Genomic DNA, 26,119 nt, shown 5'->3' with positions numbered 1-26,119 from the left:
TGTTTCCTGGAAAGATGTCTCTACTAAAACCCTTAGCTTAACAACCAGTTATGCTAGAGAGAACTTTCAAGAGAATTTATTTGATAGCCTCTTGTTAAGGCTGCACAACAATTTGTTATAACCCCATTCTGATAACATACCTTGTAAATATTAATTATTCTTTAAGTTAAAGGTCACAGTTGCTCTTTTTACATTGAGCAAAGTTAAACAAAATCGCAAAATTCATTTTTTCCCCATGAATTGCACAAGCATGGTGAACTTTGCTGATTTAAAAAAAAGAAAGTGCCCTGAAAAAAAAGATTTACTAGAAAATGACTGACATTTGAGGCATGAAACAAGACCTAAATCTAACCCTTTTTGAGTGCACGATTTGACATGAGGATGAAAAAGGACAAATAAAAAAAGTCTAAAGCAGGAATAAAAGCTTGCGATAATTTATTCACTAGAGTAAGGATGGGACATAAGTATGTAGAGAGTGTCACTCTCTACCTCAGTGACTATGTATTTACAAAAGTTGTACAGCTCTAAGAGAAGGGTATGTAGGAAACCTTTTGCAAATTAAATCACAGGCAAGTACCCAGCATCTTCATTACATGAGGTAAGAGAGTGTTGAGTTCACATCAGGGAATCAGTTAAAAATTATCTCTTTTGCAAAATCAGTTGCTTGCAGAGCCACCATATATAAATGGACTCTGTAGACTCTTGCTTTCCACTCTGGAGGAAGGAGGTAGTCAACAACATCCTAAGACCCAGTGGAGGGCTTTTAATGGAAATAGGATCTAGTTTGTTCAGTGTAGACTGGTCCACATCAACTTTTCTTTGATGGGGTATTTGTATTTGGTCAATTCCACTACTCCCTTGGCATAATTTTAATACAGAGTAAGCTTTACAAATAATTAGGATCTGCCTTTAAATTATTTTTCTTCTTTTACAGTATATACTACTCTCAAAATTAGTAGAATCAAATAAGAGATTACAGTTCTCTGGAAGTTCAGACAGTGACTTCCAAAAGTTTCTGGGAGCTAGAACACTATGGTCCAAGCTAAAGGAAATTTTCCTTTCCCTCTTCGCAATAATGACTGTATGGAATGCAGTCACTGTTTCAACTTAAGATTTTGAAAACTGGTTTTAAGAACTAGCATATCTGAACTGTCTTGAAAACTCTGCAAGTCCTGTCTGTGTTCTATAAATTATCACAAGTCCAGTTTTAGAGTGAGCCTGAGTATTGATACTTCTTGCTTAACATTTTTCATGCTCTTTGGAGAAGAGTGTGTCCCTTAGAATGAAAAAAAAAATTACCTTTGATATAATACTCCGTAAGAGTTAGAAGATCTAATAAGATTTATGATATGCAAAAGGAAGGAACTGGAATTGTATTAATGATTATTATTAGGATGTGCTTGGTGAGACTCACCAACTAAATTTGACTATCTGCACACTGCAATGCCATATGTTGTATTACTGAAAAATGGGACAGGTAGCCAAAGAATGCTAGAAAACTGAGTTAACAGGTTCAGGCTTAAGATCATCTGAAGTTATTTTTTGTTTAAAAAGACTTTTACTGTCAGATTATCCAAGTCATCTTATTCAGAATTAAAACAAAAAAGTTATAGAAAGAGAAAGGAATATTTAAAATATTTTATTTTCCATCTCACTACAGCTTAAACCATGTGAAAGGAGAGTGGGAACCTAAAATCCCCTCCCAAATCCCTTTTGTAAACAAAAGAAATTGGGATGTATGCACACTGTCTTTTTTCCGCTTTAAGTAATTTCACTGCAAAGGTAAAGAAATCTTCATTTTCTTGAATGTCTTTTGTTTAATTAGAATCTTAAACAGGAAAAAATGCAGTAAAAGATATCTTTAAGCCTAGTATCGAATTGAAACTAAACATCACAAAACTTAATAATAAACTTGTTTTACTCTTATAAATTGCATCTTAACACTTCCTTTATTTAGTGAATATATTAAAAATAGACTAAACTGCTTATACCAATTCACACTGCAACTTTTCAAAGTATCTTGACTGATATGAACTATAGATAATTTTAGAATGTCATATCTATCTCATTTCTTATATTTTCATGTCTTAGAAGCATGCAAGAATACCCATTTACACTTGAGTTGCTTTTAACAGTGCTTCCATAAGCTTATACTGAAGTCATTTTCAATTGCTAACATAAACATGCATTAATTCTTAGTCATAATTGCATAGCTGTTCTTTAACTGTTTAGAAGTAGAAAATACAATCAAATAAATGTTTTCTTCTAAAACCTATCCTGAATCCAAACTGAACCTGTTTTCTAGGGTCCACAGGTGTGTCAGAGCCTATGCCATTCGCTCTGTCTGGATAACATGAATGGTTTTAATAATAATTTTATCAATAGTAAAATTTAAATAATAAAAGAAAGGCAAACATAAATCAAACATTCATTATGTTAAGGTAAATAAAAAACAACAGATAATTGTTACATGTTCTAAATAGCTATTATTTCTAGGCACCGTTGGAGTTCTAGTTAGTACTACAACATTGGTGAAGGTTGGAAGAAAGAAGTACACCTTCCGTACACTTTGAGCTGACTTGTATTACAAAAGCAGACACTTTGAAAACACTTAATTTTGCAATTCTCTGCCCAGGTTTTGCCAGAATCCCAGTAGATATTAATATCACTGTGCAGCTGTAAGATTAAAATTATTCTGCTAAAATAAGCAAGGCTTGAAACAGTCAGAAAAAAACCCATACTAGCACTAGGCAGCAAATGGAAAGGTAGAAGCTTCACAGATATTTGTTTGTCTGCAATTTCGCAAGATTACATTGACAACCACAGCCTGAGAAATGCCATGATGTAGTCTCATCCGACAGAAGATTATAGCAATGGTGAAGGAGCTGCAGTGATGGAGAATACTAGCCAGAAGCTACTTTACTACAGAGAAAAACCCCAGTTTATAAAATAATTACTGTTTAGTAAGTGTGAAGTATTGGATTCTCCTTCAGTATATCAAAAGTTCTAATTTTCTGTGTAAACTGAAGCAATGGTCAGTTATAGCAGTTTTTATAGATAATGTATAAATACTCAATATAGGTTGTTTGGCTTGCTTTTGCAATAAATTATTTATAACTCAACAATGTATTAATACTAGTGTTAGAGTTTCAGGTATTCTGTAATTCACTTAGCTCAAACGAACAGGTAGTGAACAGCCAAAGATAAAGTTATGAAATTATGTTAAAGAAAAGATTGTGGAGGCCTCATTTTGATCTTTCCTGTTCTTTTTTTCTTCATCTTTCTCCTGCAACATACGCTATTGTTGCATTACATGCATTTCTTGACAATATCCCTGTCCCTTTGCAGACTTCATTTCCTTAGTCAGGGTAAGTGAGCTGCTCTGGTTTGCTGATTTGTACTTTCTATTTCCTTGATCAATATAGTGGCCATTTTCTGTACTACTTGTTGACAACACATCCCTTGGACATTTCTCATGCATTTTTTATAATAAACCCATTATATTATTTAGTGCTTCCCTAAAATTATGTTTCATTTAATAGCCTCTGGGTAGAAATATTGTCAAAAGCTCCTGAAAAGTTAAATAAATTATGTCAATCAGTTCCACTCCATCCACTTTTTTTGTTATGATATTTAAAAAATGCTTTCAGCCTACATAATCACCTGGGATTTTGTCCTACATTTGCTTCCAAAAAAATACATGCTAGATGCAACAATGTCATATTCCGTGATGACTAAAGCAATAGTTTCTGTCAGTATCTCCTTAGCTTGCCAACTTTCATTTATAAATCAAATAGTCTCCTTTGTGCTCTGAAACAACACGCTCAAATAATTTAGACAGCTAAACAGAACTTTCTGGTGCAGAAATTAAAATAGCAGTGCACTCACTTCTTGCTGCAGGAAACAAATTCATGTCCTTCCTGAGGCAGCGCAATTGGAAGTTGGTTTTATGAGCCCATCTTGAACTCAAACTGACATTTGCTGAATATTGTCCTAAGTTTAGTGTGAGTCATGCTTCTAGAGATAAATAATTTATTTCATGAAAATTTAGCACTCTTCAGAGCTCAGGATGACCAAGGGAGTGCTTATTATCAAGGATTCCAATGCCATTTACAAAGTTTATTAATACGGAGACCACCACTGGAAACACTACTTATCCTGGGTCAGAATTATTTAAATACACAGGAACTGTTTAGCTGGGAAGTAAAATTTATTTTTGTCTTCCAAGGAAAATAGAAAAGCTAATAATTTTCAAATGTTGTAGTTCTTCCAGTCTGAAATTCCACTTTGAATAACTACAACTGTTGCAGATGAAATTATCTATACTGCTATGGTCTTAGACACCTCCCAATGTCAAATTATTTCCTGAATTAAATGCAGATTTTGCATATAAAAACCCCACAGCAGCAAATGTTTAAGCCTATGGTATACCCTATGCTTGTTCTTGCATCCGAGTCATTAGTTCTCATGCTTTATTAACTAGTTAAATTTGCAGTTTAAATTAACGCAGGACTTTTCTCGTTAGCTTTCAGTTGGTAGCATTCTTCCTTAGAAAACTATGATGATACATAGGCAAAAAGCATATTTTTGGTAATAGCTGTTACCACATCATCTAATGGTAAAAGGACAGCCTACAATATTTTAGTATTTTTCATTCAGAATCTCTGCTGCAAAAGCCAACAGAAGAAATGCTATTGATCTTGTAAGGGAAATATTTGGTGTATTTGGCAGCAGTATCAGTGCTTTTCATTGAAGCAAAGTGCAAACTATCACTGGAAGAAAATAGTATTTATAGGAAGAAATGTCTTTTATTTCTGAGTTTTTCTAAAATTTGTTTTAGTTGCCTTATTTGAATTACAGTTGTTGCTTGGATGGACCTTTTCTAGGAAACCAGTGTTGCTATATATTTATTTGGGATGCCTGTCTGCAATCTGTATGTGCTGTGGGAACTGATGCTAGAAAATGATTTGGGTTTGTTTTAAACAAAAGGGATGGTGACACAGGAGCCCCAGGAGCACTACAGGTGGGCGAAAACATACATTTTTAAACTTCATTCAGGGAAAATCTGTCTACACACAAAACATATTGGTTAATGTTTTGTAGCTTTAGGGCTCATTCCCTCTGAGAAGTACTATTGCACTCAATATTAAAACCTAAAGGTATCGAGGAAAGCATTTATTTGAACATATTAGTGATCAGAGCTCTTTCATTGAACTGGGTGCTCTGGGAATGGGAACATTGCAGTACTCATATGGTGGCACTGGAGGAAATAGAGGAATTACACTGTAGCAACTGGTCCTTAGCTGGTTTATTCACAAAAAGTCTCTTGGTTTATATGAAATAGGATGAGCTCCCAGGAATTCTGAAGAGCAAGGACACATCCAAGCCACAACAGAAGTCTTCCTACATAGAGATGGAAGAAAAACTACTGGAGAACAAGCATTATTGCTGTGGCATGAAAAAAACACAGGCATTTGGAGAAGAGTTGGGTGATTCTAGATCTTCCTGTAATGTTACTGGGCTGTGCAAACTGACAACTACAGCTGTTATTGAATGAACTTCATGCAGCTTGTTTGTACTGCTCTGCCCTTTGTTTAGGTTTCAAAACACTGAGTTTTATATTAATGCTTCATGATTTTCAGCATCACTCTGAGCTCCAGTAATGTAAGAGGCAAGAAGGGATATTGCAAGCTAAGACACAGAGGGCTGTTAAAACTGTATGAGGATTTGGACAGCATCCAATCATACCTGACTCTCTGTAATCAATAATGTCTTTCCCCTGCCTTTAGGGTTAGGTGCATTGAAGTAAAAATCAAACAATTTATTCTAGACCCAGTGAAGGTGAGAGTAAGATAATCTCTCCCTCAGGCGGAATGTTTTCCTGGGTTCTACAGGAACAGAGTAACAAATAAATCACGAAGCATCTCCTAACTCAGACTGTAATTCAGTTTTCCGTTCAAGCTCTTCAGTAGTGATCTGTCTTGATGCTTGACACCACTGTTCTGTTTCTTTGTAATACCCTTTGCCTCTTTAAAGGCTATTTCCTTTAAAAAGTAAATACATAGTGAAAATTGCTCTAACAGTGGAATGCATATTTTTTAAAATAACAAAAAGTAAGCGTTTGTGTTTTCAAGGTAGAAAGGGTCGCTATATGTGCATGTGCTAAAGGATCTCTTTAATTAATCTTCAAAAATAATAAATATAGTTGATTTTGCTATAGAAGCTGCTGGACAGAAGTAATACATGTCAAGGTGCAAGTTTTCAATCATTTGCAAAGTGAATATGCATAGAGAGTTTATATGTAGAGATGTTGGCTGTATTTATAGCTTGAAAAATTGCTTCTAGAAGTCGACAAGTCAGATAACCCGGAACAAAGCACACAGAAATCCTGTCCCTTAAATACTATGTGAACTAATGCATATGCTGCCTAATTCAGTTCTGATTTCTGATGACAACTTCAGAGAGAAATAGAATATTTATTTTAGAGGTTATAGTAGTGTAGAGAAATGGCTGAAACATTTTGAATTGTTTATTACTGACTACGTTAAACTGACTTCAGCTTAAAAAAAGTTAGAGATACAAATATAGTGGAGGACAATGCCTACTGGAAGCTCAGAACCCCTCTGAGGAAATGGAAAACATGAAGCAAAAATTATTTCAGGAACAAAACAGTGATATATTTGCTTTCTACATAACAGACACCAGCGCTCCAGATGAATGTCCTTATTGGGAAAAAAATTAACCAGCCAGTGCTCTTTAATATCTGCTCAGACAGAAAGGCTTTACGTCTTAGTGTTATGAAAAGTATGCGTGTTGCAAAACCGCTGTGGCACCACTCTCCGCCTCCATCAGCTTTCCTACCAAACAAGTAATTGCTTTCCCCCAGTTCATTAATTTACTACCTACCATACCACCAAATTATTGATTTCTCCCCTCATCCCCAATCAAATCTAGCTCTCCTTCAATTTGCCCATTTTTTGCTCTACAAGGGCCCATAATTACATGGTGTCTTTCTCATCAGCTCTCACCACCACATTGCCCAAGGCACTCATTTTTAACAACTGAAAACTGATATAAGTCAGAGTGTTGCTCAACATGATCACAGCATAAAGACAGGACTTCCTCTTTCTGCCTATCAAAAGCTATTACTCTGCATAAACCTACAAAGACTGTTAATTGTTTCTTCAGATAAGACACACCATTTACTTGGTCTCATACTGTTATGTATTACATGTATGGATGCTGCCTTGACAGAGTTTTAAGGTGAAGGGAATTAAACTGTCAGAACATCTCTACGCTTGTGTGCCATGGCACTAAGTTCTTGAGTTTAGCATGAAATAACGGAAAATCACTTTAATAACAAAAAACCCCGAAGCCTCTCTTTTGTAGTAATTGAATTGTTTATGTACTGCCAAATTAATAGAAAAGGGAGATGAATAGCAATCGAACAAGTGTCCCAAGATATCCTCTTTTGTACTAATGTGGGAATGGGCCAGTATCTGACATTTCCATTTCATATCAGCTATAACAAAATCCCTAAACCTACTCAAAGTCCACCTCTTTGTTCTAGAAGAGCAGAGCAGGTTTGATCTGTCTGTGTGCATGTTTGTATTCTCACGTTTTGTGGTATAAGGCAGTTAAATTAGCTCATAGTTTCCATAATAACTGTGTATTTACTCTTTTTGAGGGTCATTCCAGTTCTCACTAATGTAACTGGAAGGAGTTATTTGAATTTGATGGTTTAATTTTATTTTTTTCTTACCACACTCGATTCTGTCTATGCACCTAATGTGTTCAAAAAATTACATAGTGGCTTCAAAATGTACCTATTTTTAGTAAATGAGTTTGGGATGTACAAAAGCTAGCAGCAGCCCCTGCAGAACTGTCAGCTCCACTCAGGGCTTGTGAACGTTCACCCTCATGCTTTTTACAAGTAGCACTCACAGCAATAAACACTCAGATGACAAGTGGAACTTGAGAAACTCTAATGATAGAAGTATGGGGACTCTGCAATGATTTATGAATACTCTGTGGAACTCCTGTGGTAAAAAGTAAGGTGTTAAGTGGTTTATTTTAGATAGCCCAGAGCATTCCTTACAATTTTAATAATGGTGATAAAATCTCCAATTCAGTTTCTTTTCTAAATTTCTGTCTGATAACAATTTATGACCTCTGCTAATTGCATAATTTTTTATAAATCACTGATGAGCTCTAGTGTAATTTCAGTTGTAGTTTTTCTTCTGTAAGTGATACAATATCATATAAAAAAAATCTGAAATTTCAGAGTATTTGATATAAAAGATAGAGGATATTAGAATTAGAGAATGTATTACAGAGAAATATCTCTGCCCCATTTTGTGGTGTTTTGGAGGTTTTTTTGTTCATGTTTTTTTAAAGGAGTATCATTGGAAGTACTTTATAATAGGGAAGTGTTCCCTGAGCTCCCAGTCTGCACATTCCAGCTTCGTTCCTCTGCTTATTATTTTTTCTATACAAGTCTTCAACTCTTTTTTCCTGTCCTCCTTTCCCAATGGTTATTATATCCTACCTTATGTTTTTGTCGACATGTATTTCTTACTGTTTTCCCGTGTTGCTGGGGTTTTTTTCCTTTTTATTTTTCTGCAGTTCTCTAGAAGTAACTGCACAAGTCAATTAGCTTGTAGTTATTATGACAAGCAAACTAGGGATGGAACAACAATAATAAAGGGATTTCTGTGTGGGTGTCCAAAAATCATAAAGCAGCACCTATACACTCGAGTGTGTGTCTCACTTCACCTTTTTTACCAAAGGTAAAATAAAACTAGTTATTTGTTTTCACTTCTTCAGGAACAAACCCCTGCCTAAACCAGTCTGAATAAAAATAGGGAGTTCTTCTTGTCACAGTTGTAGCCACTGCCACCTGAAGATCATTATAACTTGCTCAGTCTTATGAATCTCTTTATGTTACTCACTAAAGGATTGTCAAGTTTTCAACCAAAAAATACCAACACTTCAAGGACAGTGATACAATCTAGCTTCTAAACTAGGTATCTCTCTTAAAAGCATGGGATAACTGTGATACAAGAAGCCGTATTCTCTTTTTTTTGTGGCTTACCCTCCTTTTTTTATTTAAAAAGAAATTAATCCTCCATTGCAGGTGATAATACATGGGTGATTTGTCCACTTCCGAAACATGGACTGTGTTTTGCTTCCATGTATAGCTGGTTAATGGATTATAAAGCCAGAAGTGACAGCTATGGCTATGTAGAGCAATTTTTAGACTGCAGACTTTCCTGAATTCCTATTTGAATTTGAATGTATTACTATTTTTCTTTTTAGGAACAATCTTTAAAATTTTCAAATCATGGGGAATCCATTGACACTTATGCTTAATTAAGCAGTAAAGAAACTGTCATCAGAATAAATTTTGCTGTTTACTTCAATTCTGAGTTTGTCTTACTTGCTCTTCATCCTTGCATCTTACAGTTTTGCCTGCTGGATATAATAACATCTTTAAAATTTCTCTTTCCCATGGAAAGGTACAGGAAACACTCATTTTACTGCCTTCTCTGATCTCAGCCCTAATTCTTCCCTTATTATACATGGTAGTCAAGTAATCATTCTCGTAGCACATCTGGAAGTCCCTCCAGTTTATCAGCTGTGGATATTAACACTGCACTGAGCATCCAGGAGCTGCCACCCCTGCGCCAAACACCATGATGTTACATTATCACTTGGCTTACATTCATCATTCCTGTTCATACATCTAATTAGACCCTCTGACTAAGCAGCACAACCCAACTCCTGTTCGCTTATTTGTTCACTATAAGTCTCCCTTCAGAAGTTGCTTTGTCTGAAAAAAAAAATCCCCTATGACTGGAGGTCTGACGGCCTTTTTTCCACGGCCAAAGATCAGTCAAATATCACAGAAAGGACCGTACCTGAGGATGTGACTTAAAAGAACAACTCAAAGCAACACTGTTGGATTTTTTTTCCTGACCAGCATTGACTACAACAGTTAGAGGTTTAGCACTCTGTACTCACTTCTGCTCTTGAAGACCAGCAACAAGTAACTTCCTACTGAGGGAAGACCAAGAGGTCAAAAGAGTACATAGGAATACCATCTTGCTTGTAGCAAGTGGGTCTGATAATCAGATCACCTGTACCTTTAAATGTACAATATTTGAGGCATTTCGTCAAGTGACATAATATACGTTTCAATGACTGAGAAAACACTATGACATCTATGAATTGCAGTTATTGTTGGAGTCTTTGCCTACAAAGAGAGTGAATAGAGCGTTCATCATCCAATTCCTGTAATCCTATTTGATTTTGAAGTGGATGGGAATATTGCCATAGAACAATTAGCCCAATGTTGTCATTTTAATTTAGACATGGCTTAATTTTCTTTTGACATCCATCATGTTCTAAAATAGAGGAAATTTTAATCTACTGTTGCAAACGCCTAGTAGTTAACATGTAGTTAAATAGCTACACCTATTTGCTTGGGGTTTTTTTTATGCTTTCTCAATTTCTAACTTTATTTCAAAGTGCACAAACAAGAATTCCCTGCGAGTCTGCTGCAACCAGATTTCTTTCTAGTTTTCCTGTACTCCAATTTGAAAGGCTGCTATGATCTCCCCCTGTTTTGGGGCTGTCATTTTGGATAAACGACCTGCAAAGACCAGCAGTGTCACTGGGAGTGAAACAGTCCTTGGGGGGCAGTGCCAGGCTGAATGACTTCACCAGCACCCAAAATCCTAGTTAATTGTTGTTTCCTTGATGTTGGCCCTGACAGACATGAGGAAACAGCTGAGCACTTTTTTCTTTAACTCAGTATGTGGTATTACCAAACCTCCATTTATCATCATTGACCAGTGAGATCCGCAATGTTCAACAACTTTTCTGCGAAGCTCCTTCTGTTGGCTAGGATTTGTTGGGTGCTTATTTAGAAACACTGATCATTTTCTCTCTGAGAGCAGCAAGTACAACCTGCTTTCCCTAGAACACTTATTTACAACACAGAAGATCTAGAAAATATTTTCCATCATTTTTATATATAACACTGTGCCAGCATCAAATCCTCTAATTCAACAATGTTCACGTGAAACTGGGATAAACTTCCCAGAAAAATCCATCATTATGCCAGTCATCTTTTTTTTTTTTTTTTTTTTAAATAATCAATATATACTGAGGTACATGACTTCTCCTAGTCATTTCTTTACTAAATCATTATGTCAGAGCAAAGCAAAACAATTTGAAACTCAACTAAAAGGAAATCCTGGAGACTTTAAAGATCTGTTCTTGTTCCTCCTTTAATCCTTGGTATGTGTTCCCCCAAACCAGGCAGGAGCAGAACAGCATATGGTGTAACTGCAGTGTGTGGGCGTGGTAAATTCACATCCTCCCAAATGATGCTGTGTTACCTCTTCCTCCTACAGAAACACCATTATTGAATTGACTGAGGAGAGAGAAGGTAGAAAAAGCCTCTCGTACTTCCCTTCATCACAGGGAGATAAATCTTGGAGGCAGGACCACTTGTAGAAGTGATGTGGAGATTGCTGCCCCACAGCTTCCACATGTATGTGTTAGGCAGGGGATGGACATTACTAGATTCTTACCAAGAATAGCCCCCAAATGTACTTCAGAAAGGTTTGTGAAACCTTTCTTGGCTCAGAGAACGGGGCTGGTTTCTTAAAGAAATGTGATTCTCTTGTCCTCTGAGGTCCTCCCTCATCTTTTTCTGCCTCAACAAAACAGAAATAGCAAAGTACAAAACCCCCATTAGTGCCTCACTGTAGAGTTCAGACTTCAAACTCCAATGACCTCACAGGGAAGAGATACTTTGCTTCTTCCTGCACCACTGCTCCAGATAACAATACAGTTAATGTGTCTTGTGTATTGCAAATGCTTTCAGTGGCATGTTTAATATAATTCTATTTCTATAAAACATAGGCCTTGACTATAATTAAACTGAGCCATCCATAAAGATACCAGTAGATAATTTATTTGCAAAGAGCTATGTTTTGAAGTAAGTAGGGAAAGCAACCTATTGATTTAGACATGTTCTGCTAAAAATATGAGTTTTACAGCTGTTTGTTCTTTATGAATAGGGTTGTTTGAGTACCTTGTATGTTTTATTCAAGCCTCCAATATTTATCAAAGGATTTCATTTTAAAATGTTTAGCAATTTAACAAAAGACAGAACTCACACAGCTACTTAGTTTCTTTCAAAAATATTTTTGCTGTGAAAGCTACCTTGCCTTCCTGTGGCTCAGGGAATTACAATTCTCATTTTGGGAGGGGAAAACTGTGTCTATGTGCAAGCTTCAAATAATTGGTTTTCTTTGGATGACAATATAGGCTTTCATTACAAAGCCCAGATTTTTCAGAGTACTGAAGCACAGCTGGTGTTCTTTGAATGGGGGAAGTTGATGTTTCAAATTCTTGGAACCTTCAGAACGTTTTGACATTGATCATGTGTTTTTTCATGGTAAACTGGATTATTCAGAGGAATGCTACTAATGAGAAAGTGAGCCTGTCATCTCTCCAAGTGTGGTGTGACCTACAGAGTAACAATCAGACACAACCTGATTACAATTTACTGCGTTTTATGCATACACATAACCCACAAACATCATATTATATGATATATCTTCCCTAGCATATCTAATGAAACATGTACATTTTTTGCTGAGAAGCAACAGAAGAAAAGCATATCCCCACGTTTCTTCGGAGACAGATGTGTGCAGAAGAATTCACAGGGATCAATACTCTTTTCTTATCAACAAGGAAATTCCAAAGCAGCTCTTTGTGCATGGATAATAAATTGTCCAACAGTAGCCCACCAGCTTCATTTAAGACCTGCTCTACCACAAGCCTCAGTTTTGACACAAGTTAGGATGTAATCCTTCTGATAGGTAAACACAAATAAATTTCTGCTTTATAAATAAAAAACAATGCTTTGTGTTTTGATGGACACTGAAAGGCAAAAGAACTCCTCAAGAATAGATAAATTTCTGCCCAGACAGGTGTACAGCTGGGCTGCATCACAGGATGAACTTCTTAGTGGTCCTCAGGGTCAGAGCCAGAAACTCCATTTCAAGAACCAGTCAGAAAACTCCATGTATTGATAATTATAGTAGGCTCATCTATGATGGAAATGAACTCTAGGGCTGAGCTGAGCATAAAGCTAAATATTAAGACCTTAAAGATTTAAATGGGGACTAATACCAATTTAAGATTTGAGCACTCAAGTGATGAGAATTAAGCTTGTTGGCAGCAAACTTTCTACAATGGTTGCCTCTCTCTGGTATACTCTGGCCTCCCCCAAGCTTCCATTTTCTTTTGTTCACACAGACCCAGTTTGTAGAATCATTCTTTGTCTCTTTGATGTTCTTTCCCTATTTTTGAACTATTTCTGACATCTGCCACTCTAAATAATTATTCTTGGGCTGATATTTGTCTCTGAGTTTACCTTGAGGTGCTGATGGAAAATTCCATAAGAAAGCAAGTTTCATTACCTGTGACAGAACAGCTTAAGTAATATAGATAATACATAAATCATCATAAGGCATAATGAAAAGAGTGATATTGATTTTGCAATGGTGGGTGTTAGACAAGCAATTCAGTATCTCTCTAAAATTAACTCATTAAGTATCATGCTGTATTCTGAGAGAGATATTTGGAAAACAACTTCATGTCTATAAACGTTAGCTTCTGCAGCAAAGCCCCTAGTAGGGTCTGAACTTCCCTCTCCAAGGCTTTTCCCTGCCTGTTATTTTTACCGCAAGACAGGGAGGTAAGGGTGAGACATCTGAAAAGCTGCTCAACAGTCTTGGACTTGGAAGAAAGAGCCCACTGAAGTTCATGAGCTTGCAATCACTAGTGTAATGCTGTTGACCCTGGGGTCCATTCTGCATCCTAAAACATATTACACTGAAGATACAGAGTGATTGAAAATGGTGATTCTTATACAGGGGGGCAGGCACTGAATGACAATCATCTTGTGTGACCATTATTTGCTTGCTCCTGTAACTTGAGGTTACAGTATTCCCTTTTTCTGTAATAATGTACCTGGCCTCAATTCAAGAAATAAGAAAAAATCCAGAGCAACAGTAATAAAATGTCGAATTTTTTCCCAAAGAAAGCCTCAAGAAGTGATGATCTAAATTAATGAAGCTTGATAAATATGATAAGAAAAACCACAAACCCACTGTCAAGCATGTCACTGGGCCATAAAAAGAACCAGTCAGACAGACCTGAGAAAAAACTTGGGAGAATCAGTATCAGAATTCAGGCAAAAGACAGAATAAATGAAAAAAGTTTAAAATGGTAAGAAATTAATTGCTATTTTAAAGGAGCTTGGCTTTCCTGATTTTATTAATTATTTATCAATGAGACAATACACTTTCTGCTAGTGCGAGAGCAAGGAAAGCTTTCTTTTCTATATAATAGGGGACTTTCAAAAATACTTTACTTTTTCCTAAGAATTTTGCTCAAATACTTGAAGAAATCCTACACACATACATGTCACAAATATTGGTTTCAGACAATTCAGAAGTTGCTGAAAATTTTTCACTTACAAATTAAATAGTTAATTATGCTAATCTCTGAAAAGAAGTGTCAATAAAGTAATCACATTTCTGGTCTCTACACTGTCATTTTTTTCAACCACTCAATAGTTGAAAAAGTAATATGTGTTACTAGTTTTACGTTCTGCTTTAAAACTTAATTCTCCGAGAGCAACAATTCTACTGTAGCTTCTATCCCTGACAAAATATTAAAAATAGGCAAAATGGTTTACAAAATTAGTTTAGTTTTCAGTCAAAATTAAAATTATTCATACCTAAAGCAATGGACAGCACACAGAAAAACAGAAAGGTTCCTATCAAGAAGGCTTGGGGTGAGAAGTCATGTAACACGTTGATGTTCAGCCAAGTAGCAAGCAGTGTCTGATTGCCAACTTTTTTTTTTTTTTTTTAATAGTTTGATGCAGACAGAGATGAAGAAGAAGTGTTCTTTGACATAAGTTCGGCAGTTGACAATAAACTATTTGCAAACAAAGAGGCTGCAGCAGGTGAGTTAATGTAAGATTTAAAGAACCACATTTTTTATACTGCATTTGATGTTAGTGGGATGCTTTTTTTCTTATTCCTCAAGTATGGATGTATGTCCTGCAGCAAAGTCTTGACTGACCTCAAACATTTGCACAACCCAGGGCAAAAAAAAAAAAAATCTCTTTACACTTGGAAATTTCATACAGCCCACCTAACATCTTGGTTATCTACAAGCTCACCTTAAAATACTATAGATAGTCCACTAAACAACTATATGATTAATACAAAAACTTTATAAATTGGTCAACTGTTGTCAGCTATATGTTTCAGTTCCAGATGATACCTCAGTGTTCACCAGAAAACCAGTCCTATGAGATTAATGATCATAATTCCTCCCTAAGAATATATACTAATTCTGAAACTGTGTGTGAATGTAAGTCAGGCATTTGGGGGTTTTATTTATTTATATATTTATTATTTGTGCTTACTGAGGCTTGAATGTCTTCAAAGAAAAAGCCTTTGAGGGACAAAGGACTGCAAAAGAATTGAAGCTAAAAATCAAACCATTGAAAATCCATAACATCCGTCAGAAATGTTTTGCTTGAGGGAAACAGGAAAATACTCCTTGGTAACTTCACAACTTTTTTATTTACAGATGTCATCCCTGTCTGCCTTCCAAGTAGACCGTGAGGGTTATATAGGTAGATGAGGTTGTAAATGTCTTGTGAAACAGCACACACACAAAAAAAGAAATTTCTAGGTGAAATATTTTCCTGTAAAATTTACTAGCTTTATTAAAACAAAGATTAGATATGTATAGTAGAGAAAATTGTGTATCTGATCTCTTCTCTGTTTAAGGGAAAACTCATCTGCCATAAATTGGCAGACAGGGTAGCTTCAGTTATTTATAATCGTGAACAACCGTGTTGGGGCTGCCAAGGAAGGAGGAACTGATGAAGCACAACGAAGTCTAGTAGTAGCAATACATCTATTATCTCTTCTTAACAAAGGGGGGGATTACTTTTCTCTACTAGCAAGGCATTTGCAGAGCAGTGCTTCAGACAGAAAGATTAGGTCATATTTTGAAGATTTGAAGGGGGGTTCCATGCTAGCTAGCCTACAAAACCCACCTATAAGGCTATTTTTGATAATGTTCAAAATGAGATAAAGATGAATTATCAAAGGGGGGTGGCGGGAGAATGATAAAAAGTGCATTAGTTAAAATAACAGGTTTCTAGTGGTCAGCTTTGAAATAAGATGTACACAAGAATAAGGACTACTAGCTTTCTCCGTTAAGTGGCACGCTTACCTCTTTTGTTTTTAGCCTTATTCCTAGATTGATTCCAAACCTAAAATGGCATTCCCACTGTATAGCACTGTATTGATAATTACCTGTGGATTCCCTAATTAAATGAGCTAAGTACTGAATAGCAAGAAGAGGAAAGAAGTGGCACAAAGGTGCTAGCTCTGACAAACAGATTGACAAAAGCTAAACAATTTGCACAAATTGGTTGTGATTCTGGATGAGTTCCAGTCAGCTCCTTGAAAGTCTGATCTACTTAATAAATTCCTCACCAAAATAATTGGAGCACGATGAGCTTTATCAGAAGCCATGCCACAATCATCTGATTGGTGCCTAACCTGAGCACCAACAGTAGTAAGGAGATTCTAAGTAGGATTTCTAGAGATCCTATGAGACCAGATATTTAATTTCTAGAGGTCCCAATTCCAGCATTGCCTTCATCTCACTTTTTGTCTCTTAATCTTATTAGTGATATTGCAATATATTTTGGTTCCTGGTGGCTAACGTAAACATAGTATTTCTAATATTTTCATGCCTTCACAATCTAATTCATATGCTATACCTGTAAAATCCAGTTGTAATCAACTGTGTAACAATATATGCTGAAAGAAAACTGAATATTTTTATAGATTAAAACACAATTTTCTCATTGTTGCCTTATATGACATATTAAGACTGTTGCTAAGAGCAACAACCTGTCATGAAACTCAGTGTAAGACTGCAATAAAATTTATATTAGAAGCAACTTCCTGAGAGCAAAATTAAAATATAATCATTCTAATGCTAATCAGGCCTTCAGTAAATTATTTCTATTATATTCCACTTGAAATTTATCTTCTAAGCATTTGTCTTGCCCAAGTGCTTATATGCAACATATATTAATTGAGTTATTAGACGGTGCTTCAGAGCATTTTCCTTAACATAAAAAGACATTTTTATTTTATTGAGCTTAAACATGCTATTAAGAGATGCAACATGTTTCACACGATAATCTTAGGTTACTTTTATGACAGTGTTGAACAGTGCAAATCCTATAGTTGTTAAAATATGAGTATGGGCATATTTGAGGCAATGAACCGTATTAGATAGAATTACCAGCAGGATTTGAAATAAATAACGGATTTAAGCAAGGATACATCAGCTGATTTGCCAAGACGCAAATGGTCCAAGGAGCAGGCTGAATTAACTCACATGATGTGGTATAGCTACCTTGTAATGGGAAGTTAAACCAACTGCAGATACATTTAGACAGATCAATACAATTTAGTTTCATTGAATATATGAATTTAGTAATCTGAAAAAGCAATGCTCGACATTCACATTCATGAAAACTTAAGGATGAACACACTTTCAGAGAAAGTAACACGCACCCAAGCTCAGAACACTGAAATGTTTTATAGGACCAGAGACATTTATGGCCATGACGCCCTCAGATTTGGGGTGCATTTCTGTGGTAGGAATCATACCTGCCCATAACAGCCATACCCTCTCAGCTCTCCATGACCAATCCTGTGCAATTCAGCTTGGGAGCAACAAACAATATGTAAAATACAGCATAAAATTTACAAGTACAACCTCATGGTGAAGGAAGCAACGGAGCACAGGCCTGCACCTCTCCAGGGACAGGGGAGTCATTCTCCCTGGCTGTCAGACCTGGCAGGGGTAGCTCCTGTCAGCATACCCTTGTACAACTGCAGCCACCCATTAATTCAACTTGTCTCTCAGTGCTGTCTCATTGAATCCTCTTGGGTCCCTAGCAAGACAAATCTTTATAAATGATGCCTTCGGTATCAAGATATCAAGCCTAGCAAAAAAAGGGAATGCATTCTAGCTGATCCGCTGTTTGTTTTTTCAGCAGTCTGCTCCTCCCTTGAGAGCTGATTATTCAGTTAACGGGGATTCAATAAAAACTTCTAACTGATTTATTTTTTAATTGTGCAGTACTGTACCTAATAAAATCCTCTGTGTTTTTTCCCCAAAGGGAAACACAGGGCACATGAAAATGACCACGTTTCCCTTACCTCAACTTTATGCATGCACTGAAATTGAGAAAGTGTATTTTAAGTCATAAGAGTACCTTTTCAGATCACGTGCTTGCAAGCTATTTCTCCATGGCAGTAGAGCTTTCATGCACTTTCTTAATTTCTTTTTAACTGTTGAGTTTCCCCTTTTGAAGTTGATACAGTTATTCAGATAGTTTGCAGTAGGTTCGTACAGGCACATGAAGGCTCTAAGTTAATGAAGAGCTGAGATTATCTGGTGGAATGGGGCATCCCTTCAAAAGGAATTAGGACAATTCAGACTAAGACTTTCCTCCTAATGGTAAACAAGTATTAATTTTTTTTGTGGCCTAGTTCTCAGTGTAACAACTTATCAAAGGAAAAACAGCACAACTCATAAAAGGCAATGGAACTTACTTACGATCAGCTGTTTTATCATCAGAGCATGAGACGTGAGTCTGCAGACTTGCTGAAAGCAACAGGGCATGTTTGCTTCCAAACACTTCAATCAATCCTTCTATTTTCCTTAAGCCAACATTTTATGTTTCTTCTCTGATAGCTGAAGATTGCCACAAATTTTACATAAAATGTTGCTGATTGAAACTTGGGCTTAGAAAACCTGAGCTGAGTTTTGAATTATCTACTCTTTCTAACACTCTCCCCTTGGCGTTAACCTTGTCAGTAGCTTTGCCTACCACCAGTAGGTTACTGACTCCCAGTACCTTGCAAAGTGGCTATCTGGTACGCTTCTGCTGCCACGCATACTAGCGATTAGTTAGCAATCCTGTTGTCCTCCCCTGGAAGACCCATTTTAGCAAGATTTAGTCCAAACTCAGCAAAATATGCTCCCTCCAACAAAAAACTGAGCTGGAGGATAGCAAGCTACTCATGCTTATTCATACTCCTCCAGGGATATCACAAGTACTCTTATGTGTCCCCTCATTACTTTATCTTGTCCTGGGAGTAGCTATTTGCTTCAATTTATTTCTAGTAGGTTTGTCTTTAGGCAATTTGAGAAGGGTAGAGAAGTCTGTATACTTTTCAATGGTAGATGGTTATGGGGTTTGTTAGTTTTCATTGAACCAAGAAAGAAAAGACACACATTTTCAATTTTCCTGACCTTCCTTGAATATACCCTAGAGAAGAGCTATGCTTCCCTGAGGAAACTGGTGTCCTAGCTTAAGAAAAAAGGCCTTAAGATGCTTGACCCTATTAAAATTGTATAACCGTTATGGCTTTTATCAGTTAAGATACATTATGCATGAGTATTCATTTTCAGCCTGACCTTTACATTTAAGTTTGCAGCACCATATTTCATATTAATGTTTCTAGCTAAGGTTACATACTGGTCTTGGTAGTTAAGTGACAGTTAATCAAATACTTGCACACAAGTGCCTTTAAAAGTGATTGATGTGTCAAGGTAGGCCAGTGGTGGTGCCAACTGAGGCTTAGTTAAATTATGTTATCAACAATGACACAATCTTAAGAGTGATATGTCAGCTGTGTAAAATAAATAAAAAATGAAGATTCTCTCAGCAGTTGTAAGTCTATTTGGTTGCATACATCTTTTACAGACAGGTATTTTCAAAAGACCATAAAGTGTATATGCCAGAGAACATGCTGCATACATACATGTAACATTCTACAGTAGCAAGAGTATAATCCCTTTCTGTTATTTTGTTTTTATAGCAATCTGATAAAGTATACGTGAACATTTGCAGGGGATTACGGTGGGGAATCAAAAACACCAGCAGATGGTAGACCCAAGTCTTTCCCTTGTGTCTCTTACAAAGTCCAAAGAGTTGCATCAAAGATTGATTCACCAGCAATTGTAACATAGATTGCAAATTAAGACACCCTGGAATAATCATCTCTACCAAGCAGTTATGGTTTTAGTCATCATGACATCCAGTTCCTCTCCTCTGTTCTCTCTCTTAGTGATGTTTAGTTCACCACCTACATAGATTATTACTATGTAAACTTTAAAGGCAAACAAAAGCAGATAATGCGTGAATGCATCTGGCACAAATTGAACTGCAAAATCTGTTGTTAGTAGTGCTTGTTAGAGAGCCACCCATACAAACATCTCTAATGGTAAGAAAACAACTCCAGGTCAGCAATTGTCTTAAAACTATGTATCCTCAATGCCAGTGCTTGCAGGAACGTCATAGCAGATAGAGACACCTGTAACCCAGGAAGGAGGGAGTTGTTTTGCTCATCAGTGATCTTGTCTGACTGGGGACATGAGGGCACAAAACAAAGCACATCTTGTACTTCCCCTGGTGTTACCTGTTGCTCCCCACATGAAGATAGCGATTGGACTCACCTGTGCCTACTGACTGGTTACAATTTTTAGATCTCTGTGTGTCATTACAGTATTTTTGTTATTCTCATCTTAATAATGCTGTGAGAAATACTCCTGTAGTCACATGCCTATCGACATTTTAATGTGTGTTGAAAATGTGCAGGATTTGGTTTAGGGATACACCATCTGGAGGGCACAGGGGACTCTTTCCTTCCTCATTGCTCAGGGCTGAGATATTCTGAATAGGGTGATAATGCCAGAATACGAATATGATGTCCATGCTACACCCTTCCTATATTTATATAGAAATATGATTAGTGGTTTATGCTTCCATTCTGGTTTAGCAATGACTAACCCTCTACAAGACTTCTTGAAATACCAAGCCAAATTTCTCTTGTCCTGCACCTTCAGCAGTTCATCTGAAGCTGAACTGTAAAGCTCAGCCAGGTCAAGGCTTACCAGCAACTGAATTTTGTCGTCCCAAGTGCAAGAGGCCGCATGACTTACTGATCCTGCCACAGGAAGATGATGGGGGGAAGGGGCGGAGCCACATGGTCACCTTGGAAAGGGGTAGGATAGAAAAGGGGACTGTTGCTGCTGGAAGCATGCTGCTTTGGTTCCCCCATCAGTGTCACTCCAGTATCCTTATCTGCTAATCACCAGTTAAGTCAGTATTTCCTTTCTCTTTCCTGAACATGGTTTGTATTCTGCCCTGAGCCAAGATCCCTGTGGCAATTTTACAATTGCAAGTCGTGGCACGCAGAACACCCTACCCAATAAATTTGCAATCTAGCTGAAACAATTCACCACATAGTGTAACCATTCCTTATTAAGATTTGTGGTAGCTTTTATGGATGCTTTGAAGGCTTTGTTAATGGAGTAACATTCACCCGGGTGCTCTAGCACATCTGAATGGTTCCTTGGATCATAGTTTTTGCATGCATACAGACAATTGGAAATATTATAGTGTTCCGTCACATAAAGTGAAAATTTCCAATCCATTTCTGAAGTCTAATTTTCTTTCCTGTTTTAGGGCCAAATGAACTTGATTGCAGTGTGATTATGGATTCTGGAGATACTGTTTATACAGAATTTGACTTTGAAGACCAGGTAATTTTATGTATATACGGCCTCCTCTAGACAGTTTTCTAGGTTATGTACATACTGTGCTATACAATTTGTCTGAAGAAGATGATTGGCTTAGGTACCCTTAAAGTTCCAAGGGCTTTTTAAGTGCAACATAAGTAAATTCATGATACACAGAGGTTGCTTTCTGGTTATGAGAACAGAGTGAATATTATTGGGGTATTAAGAGCCCATATCTTCCATTACTCTACATTGCTGAGTTTCCTCCACAAATTTTGAAATGTTGGAAAACATGGCAAATAGAATTGCTGGAATGCACTGTAAGTCTACTCTATATTTAAGAAGAGGGAGTAAAAGATTTTTCAAAAGAGAGGCATGAATGTACGAAAAGTGTAAAATGTAACTAAAACCAAATCAAACATTCTCCCTTTGGAAAAGAAATGTGTTTCTAAGAATAAAACAACAAATGCTTACAGTGTGTTGAAACCAGCCTTTGTACTGATCCCATTCTCTCCATATCTAAAAACTAAATTTTGATAGTGTTTTCCGTGTACATAGGAAGAAAGAAGGCTAGAGAGGGAGAAAAAAGGTTGTATACATCTTTCCCCTCAGCACTGCTAAGGCCACATCTGGAGTACTGTGTCCAGTTCTGGGCTCACCGGTACAACATAATGGAGCTAGAGAGAGTCCAGCAAAGGGCCACTAAGATGATTAAGGGACTGGGCCATCTCTCCTGTGAGGAAAGGCTGAGAGAGCTGGGAGTGTTCAACCTGGAAAAGAGAAGGCTCCCTGGGGAATCTCATCAATTTCTACAGAAATCTGAAGGGAGGATGCAAAGAACATGGAGCCAGACTCTTTTCAGTGGTGCCCAGTGACAGGACAAGAGGCAATGGGCACAAACTGAAACATGAGAGGTTCCTGCGGCTTGGATACTGTGCTAAGGATGAGCGTTATTCTTGTTACTGTGCTGTGGATAAGCATTAAAAGAATGACTCATAATTACAAAAAGCATTTTTAAAGCCATCTCTCTATCACACCACCACACTTAAGGGTGGTGGTTTTTTATGTTTTGCTTTCTGCCTTTCACTTTTGCATGACTGCTTGCGTTTTCTTCACAAATACCGTAGACACTTCTCTAGATTTGTGAGCAGCTTGGCAAAGAATGTTATTTTGTGTTTCTGTTATCATTCAACTAAATGCAGTTGCGAATATTCTCACCTTTTTCCTTATTATTCTCAGAAGATATCTTTTCTTGTGAAATTTTAAATCTAGTGACAAAATCAGGACCAACAAAACTGAATTTTCATTCAGTATCATCCGTTCATTCATTGGTTTTCTTTCATAGTATTCAATGCAACACTTTATCCTCACCTGAAACCCTTCGGTCAAAGAGAGGTATATAAATAAGCAGTGGCTGACAATGACTCTCTTCAACTGCAAATTGGTATCTTTGATTCTTATTAGTGATATTTTTAAAAATATAAATATTTCTATTACTAATAAATATTTTTATACCCAGTTCATATGAGATGCCTTGTACGAATATCAAAAAAATATAAAGGAGAAAGCAATTGCAACCAAAAGCCCTTACTGTCTAAATTTTGAAATGGTGCAAGCAAATATTAGATACAGAAGCAAAGAAGGGAGTGGAGATTACCATAAAGTCATAATACCATCTAGCTACCCATTTTGAAAAACAAAATAGAAATTACTCTCAGGAAGAAAAGATCAATAACTAAATTCAGGAGTGAGGAACTGCTCACATTCGAAACTTGAATCATTTTGACTGTGGCAGTGATTTAATACTCCAGTCATTTACCACATGCTGTTTACGAATTGCACGAAGCACCAACAACCTTTACTCAGAGAATCTCAAGTGGAAAAGGAACGCGTGTCTGGATACAAATGTGTCATGCAGTGATGTTATTGCATAGGAAATCTGTCATGAGAATGTGGGGGATAAGAAGGCTGGTTTCTAAGCAACCTTACACAGCTGAGCTGCTAAAAATGGCTGAACTTTAGCAGAACGTCTTGGTAGTCACTGAACAAGAGGAGTTGGGGGTTAGAGCAGTACACAACATGTAGTGAAGACAAAGCCACAGCTGGGGATAAGTATCACTTGGCACAACCAAAGTGGATGTACACAGATACCTTTGCATTTTCTCATTCTTGGAATGAGCCAGGAAAATCTCCAGTGTAAACTAAGCCAACAAAGAAGTATCTGAGTTCTTCACATCTATACTACTTCTTCCAGAATAAACTCTCTTACTGGCAGGCAGGAACAAGGAGGAGTGGTGTGGTTCCAACTACTGATGTAGTCATCAGCTCATCTCTGAGTGCTCCAAAATACAGAGAAGTGCTTCGAGAAACACTTGGTACCCGTTGTTGAAACGGTGCAAAGCAACACTAACGCAGGCTAAGATCTGGATTTTCTTGAGGAGTATGCAGGGGAAATTGAATTAAAAATAACTCAGAATAAACTTGAGCTTTGTACTCTACATTTTATAAATGAACGTTCTATTAAATTCATGTAACTAAATTAAAAGCAAGCTGGTTGTTTTCTACTGGCTATGCATGAATGCTTCAAGAACTAGAACACTTCACTAAGTCCCTGCAGCATTGAAAGGCAGGAGGGAAATACCTACTTTTTCTTCAAAAAACAAAAACCAAACAATTTTTTTCTCCAAATCACTAATAACTATTTTTCTGTTCTTTCTCAGATCTGTGGCTGTCAGATCCTGTATTACAAAAGGAATAATCTAGGTTTTTAGAGTGACTGCCCAAAATACATTCTTCCAAAAAATAAAAATAAAAGCAGACAGTACCTCTCATTGAGAATGCCTTGTGGAAGAACCAGCCAAAGTTTCACGTGGCAGCAATCTCTATAGCTTTTTCTGGAGTAATGATTACATTACCCATGACTTGACTGAAAAAAACATAAAAGCACAGTAAACTGGTAAGTTTCAGATATTTTCACCCATACGAGACATCAGGAATGCATTTTGGGCCACTCATTTTTGGGTGCAACAGCATAGCTTCTAATGAGGGAAGGAAGACCTGTGCTTTATAGAATATTCTCAATTTGTAGAACTCGCTGTCATAACTAGCATCTGGTTTAATAAGGATTGTCTTTTGCTGCTGGAATGTTCTAAAGTGTGATACAGGTTTTCACTGCTCTCTGTGCTCATTTATACTTGCCATTCAGTTTCTCAACTTTGCCAGCGAAGCTGTCAATATAATGCCACTTGTTTCCAGAGATCAGGCAAATTCTTTAAGAATTGGATTTTTAATTAGAAACCTACCATTTGGCTTATTTCAAGTGCATTCAGGCCAAAAGGGAGTATTGAAAAGTTGGCATCAGTTTGATAGGATTCTTTGAATCCTATCAAAGAACTCCAGAAGAAAAGAGCATCCAATTATTTTCTCGTGAAAACAAGGCTTTCAAGACAACCTTAGCTAGTCTGAGGAATATTTAGATTAATTAGAGAAAGAGTTAAAACATACAGTCAGATGACTGTAGAGTGAATACACTCCTGAACAAGTGCTTATAGACTTGATAACTTTAAAATTTGGAAAACATGAAAATCAGGGAAACTTCAAGTAAAAATCTTAAAAATATACTTAGCCTCTTCTAATATTGGGGGGGGGGGAGGGGGGGCTGAATATATTTCACATCTACAAAACATTTTTGTGCCTCAGAGGAAGTTACCAGTTCATAACTGAGGCATTTCCATGTCCTTCCAGAGTCAGACTGCATTTATTTATGCAATTAGGTAAATGCGATGGCACATACAAAGGAGAGATTGCCTTTCCCCCCCCCCCCAAGTGTGTCAAAGACCTAGGACAAGTAGGTGTAAAAAAGACTGAAAGATAATAAAAGGTTTTCTGTTCAGCAGTGACAAGCAATCTATTGAATTAAGAAAATTGCATAACCCAATCTTTGCTGCAAGTGCAGAATGTTTTATAATTAGCAAATGTGACAGCTCACTGGAAAAGCAACAAGCAAAACCAAAATGAAGTGGAGGAAAAAAGCCCTCAAAGAGACTAACTCTCATTGTAACGAGAGGAAACAAGCTGTTGATTAAAAGTTGTTGCCATGTAGTGACAATTCTTCTTACGGCTTGCTGTCATTTCCCACCCAGAGCACATATAAATCTAGGCTTTAGGTGAGCAGGAGGAAAGCTTTAAGTGAACTGATGAAAAACAGACTCCATTGCTACCAAGACTATAACAACATTTCCAGCCTGACTGATTATCATAGCTTGAAACTTAAATATTCAAGAGAGATAATGGAAAGGCCCTGAAAGTCTTTTCAATGTATAAGCAGATCACAAATATTCCTCAAACTGATGGGCAACAGCAAATTGAAAGCCTCATTTAACTAAAA

At 36.8% G+C, this 26,119-nt stretch overlaps 1 protein-coding gene across 1 annotated transcript in view; it reads left to right on the top strand.

Annotated features, from left to right (window-relative positions):
- Positions 1–26,119, top strand: part of AK5 (adenylate kinase 5) — a 95,588-nt gene that overhangs the window by 34,408 nt on the left and 35,061 nt on the right. The window contains exons 7-8 of the mRNA XM_068406123.1: positions 14,968–15,058; positions 21,680–21,756. Coding sequence (XP_068262224.1) covers positions 14,968–15,058; positions 21,680–21,756 — 168 coding nt within the window. The remainder of the gene's footprint in view (positions 1–14,967; positions 15,059–21,679; positions 21,757–26,119) is intronic.

Source organism: Nyctibius grandis, chromosome 8 (genome assembly GCF_013368605.1).
Source record: "Nyctibius grandis isolate bNycGra1 chromosome 8, bNycGra1.pri, whole genome shotgun sequence".
NCBI lineage: Eukaryota > Metazoa > Chordata > Aves > Nyctibiiformes > Nyctibiidae > Nyctibius > Nyctibius grandis.
Note: the sequence above shows the minus strand (reverse complement) of the source record. Positions and strands in the feature narration are given on the sequence as shown.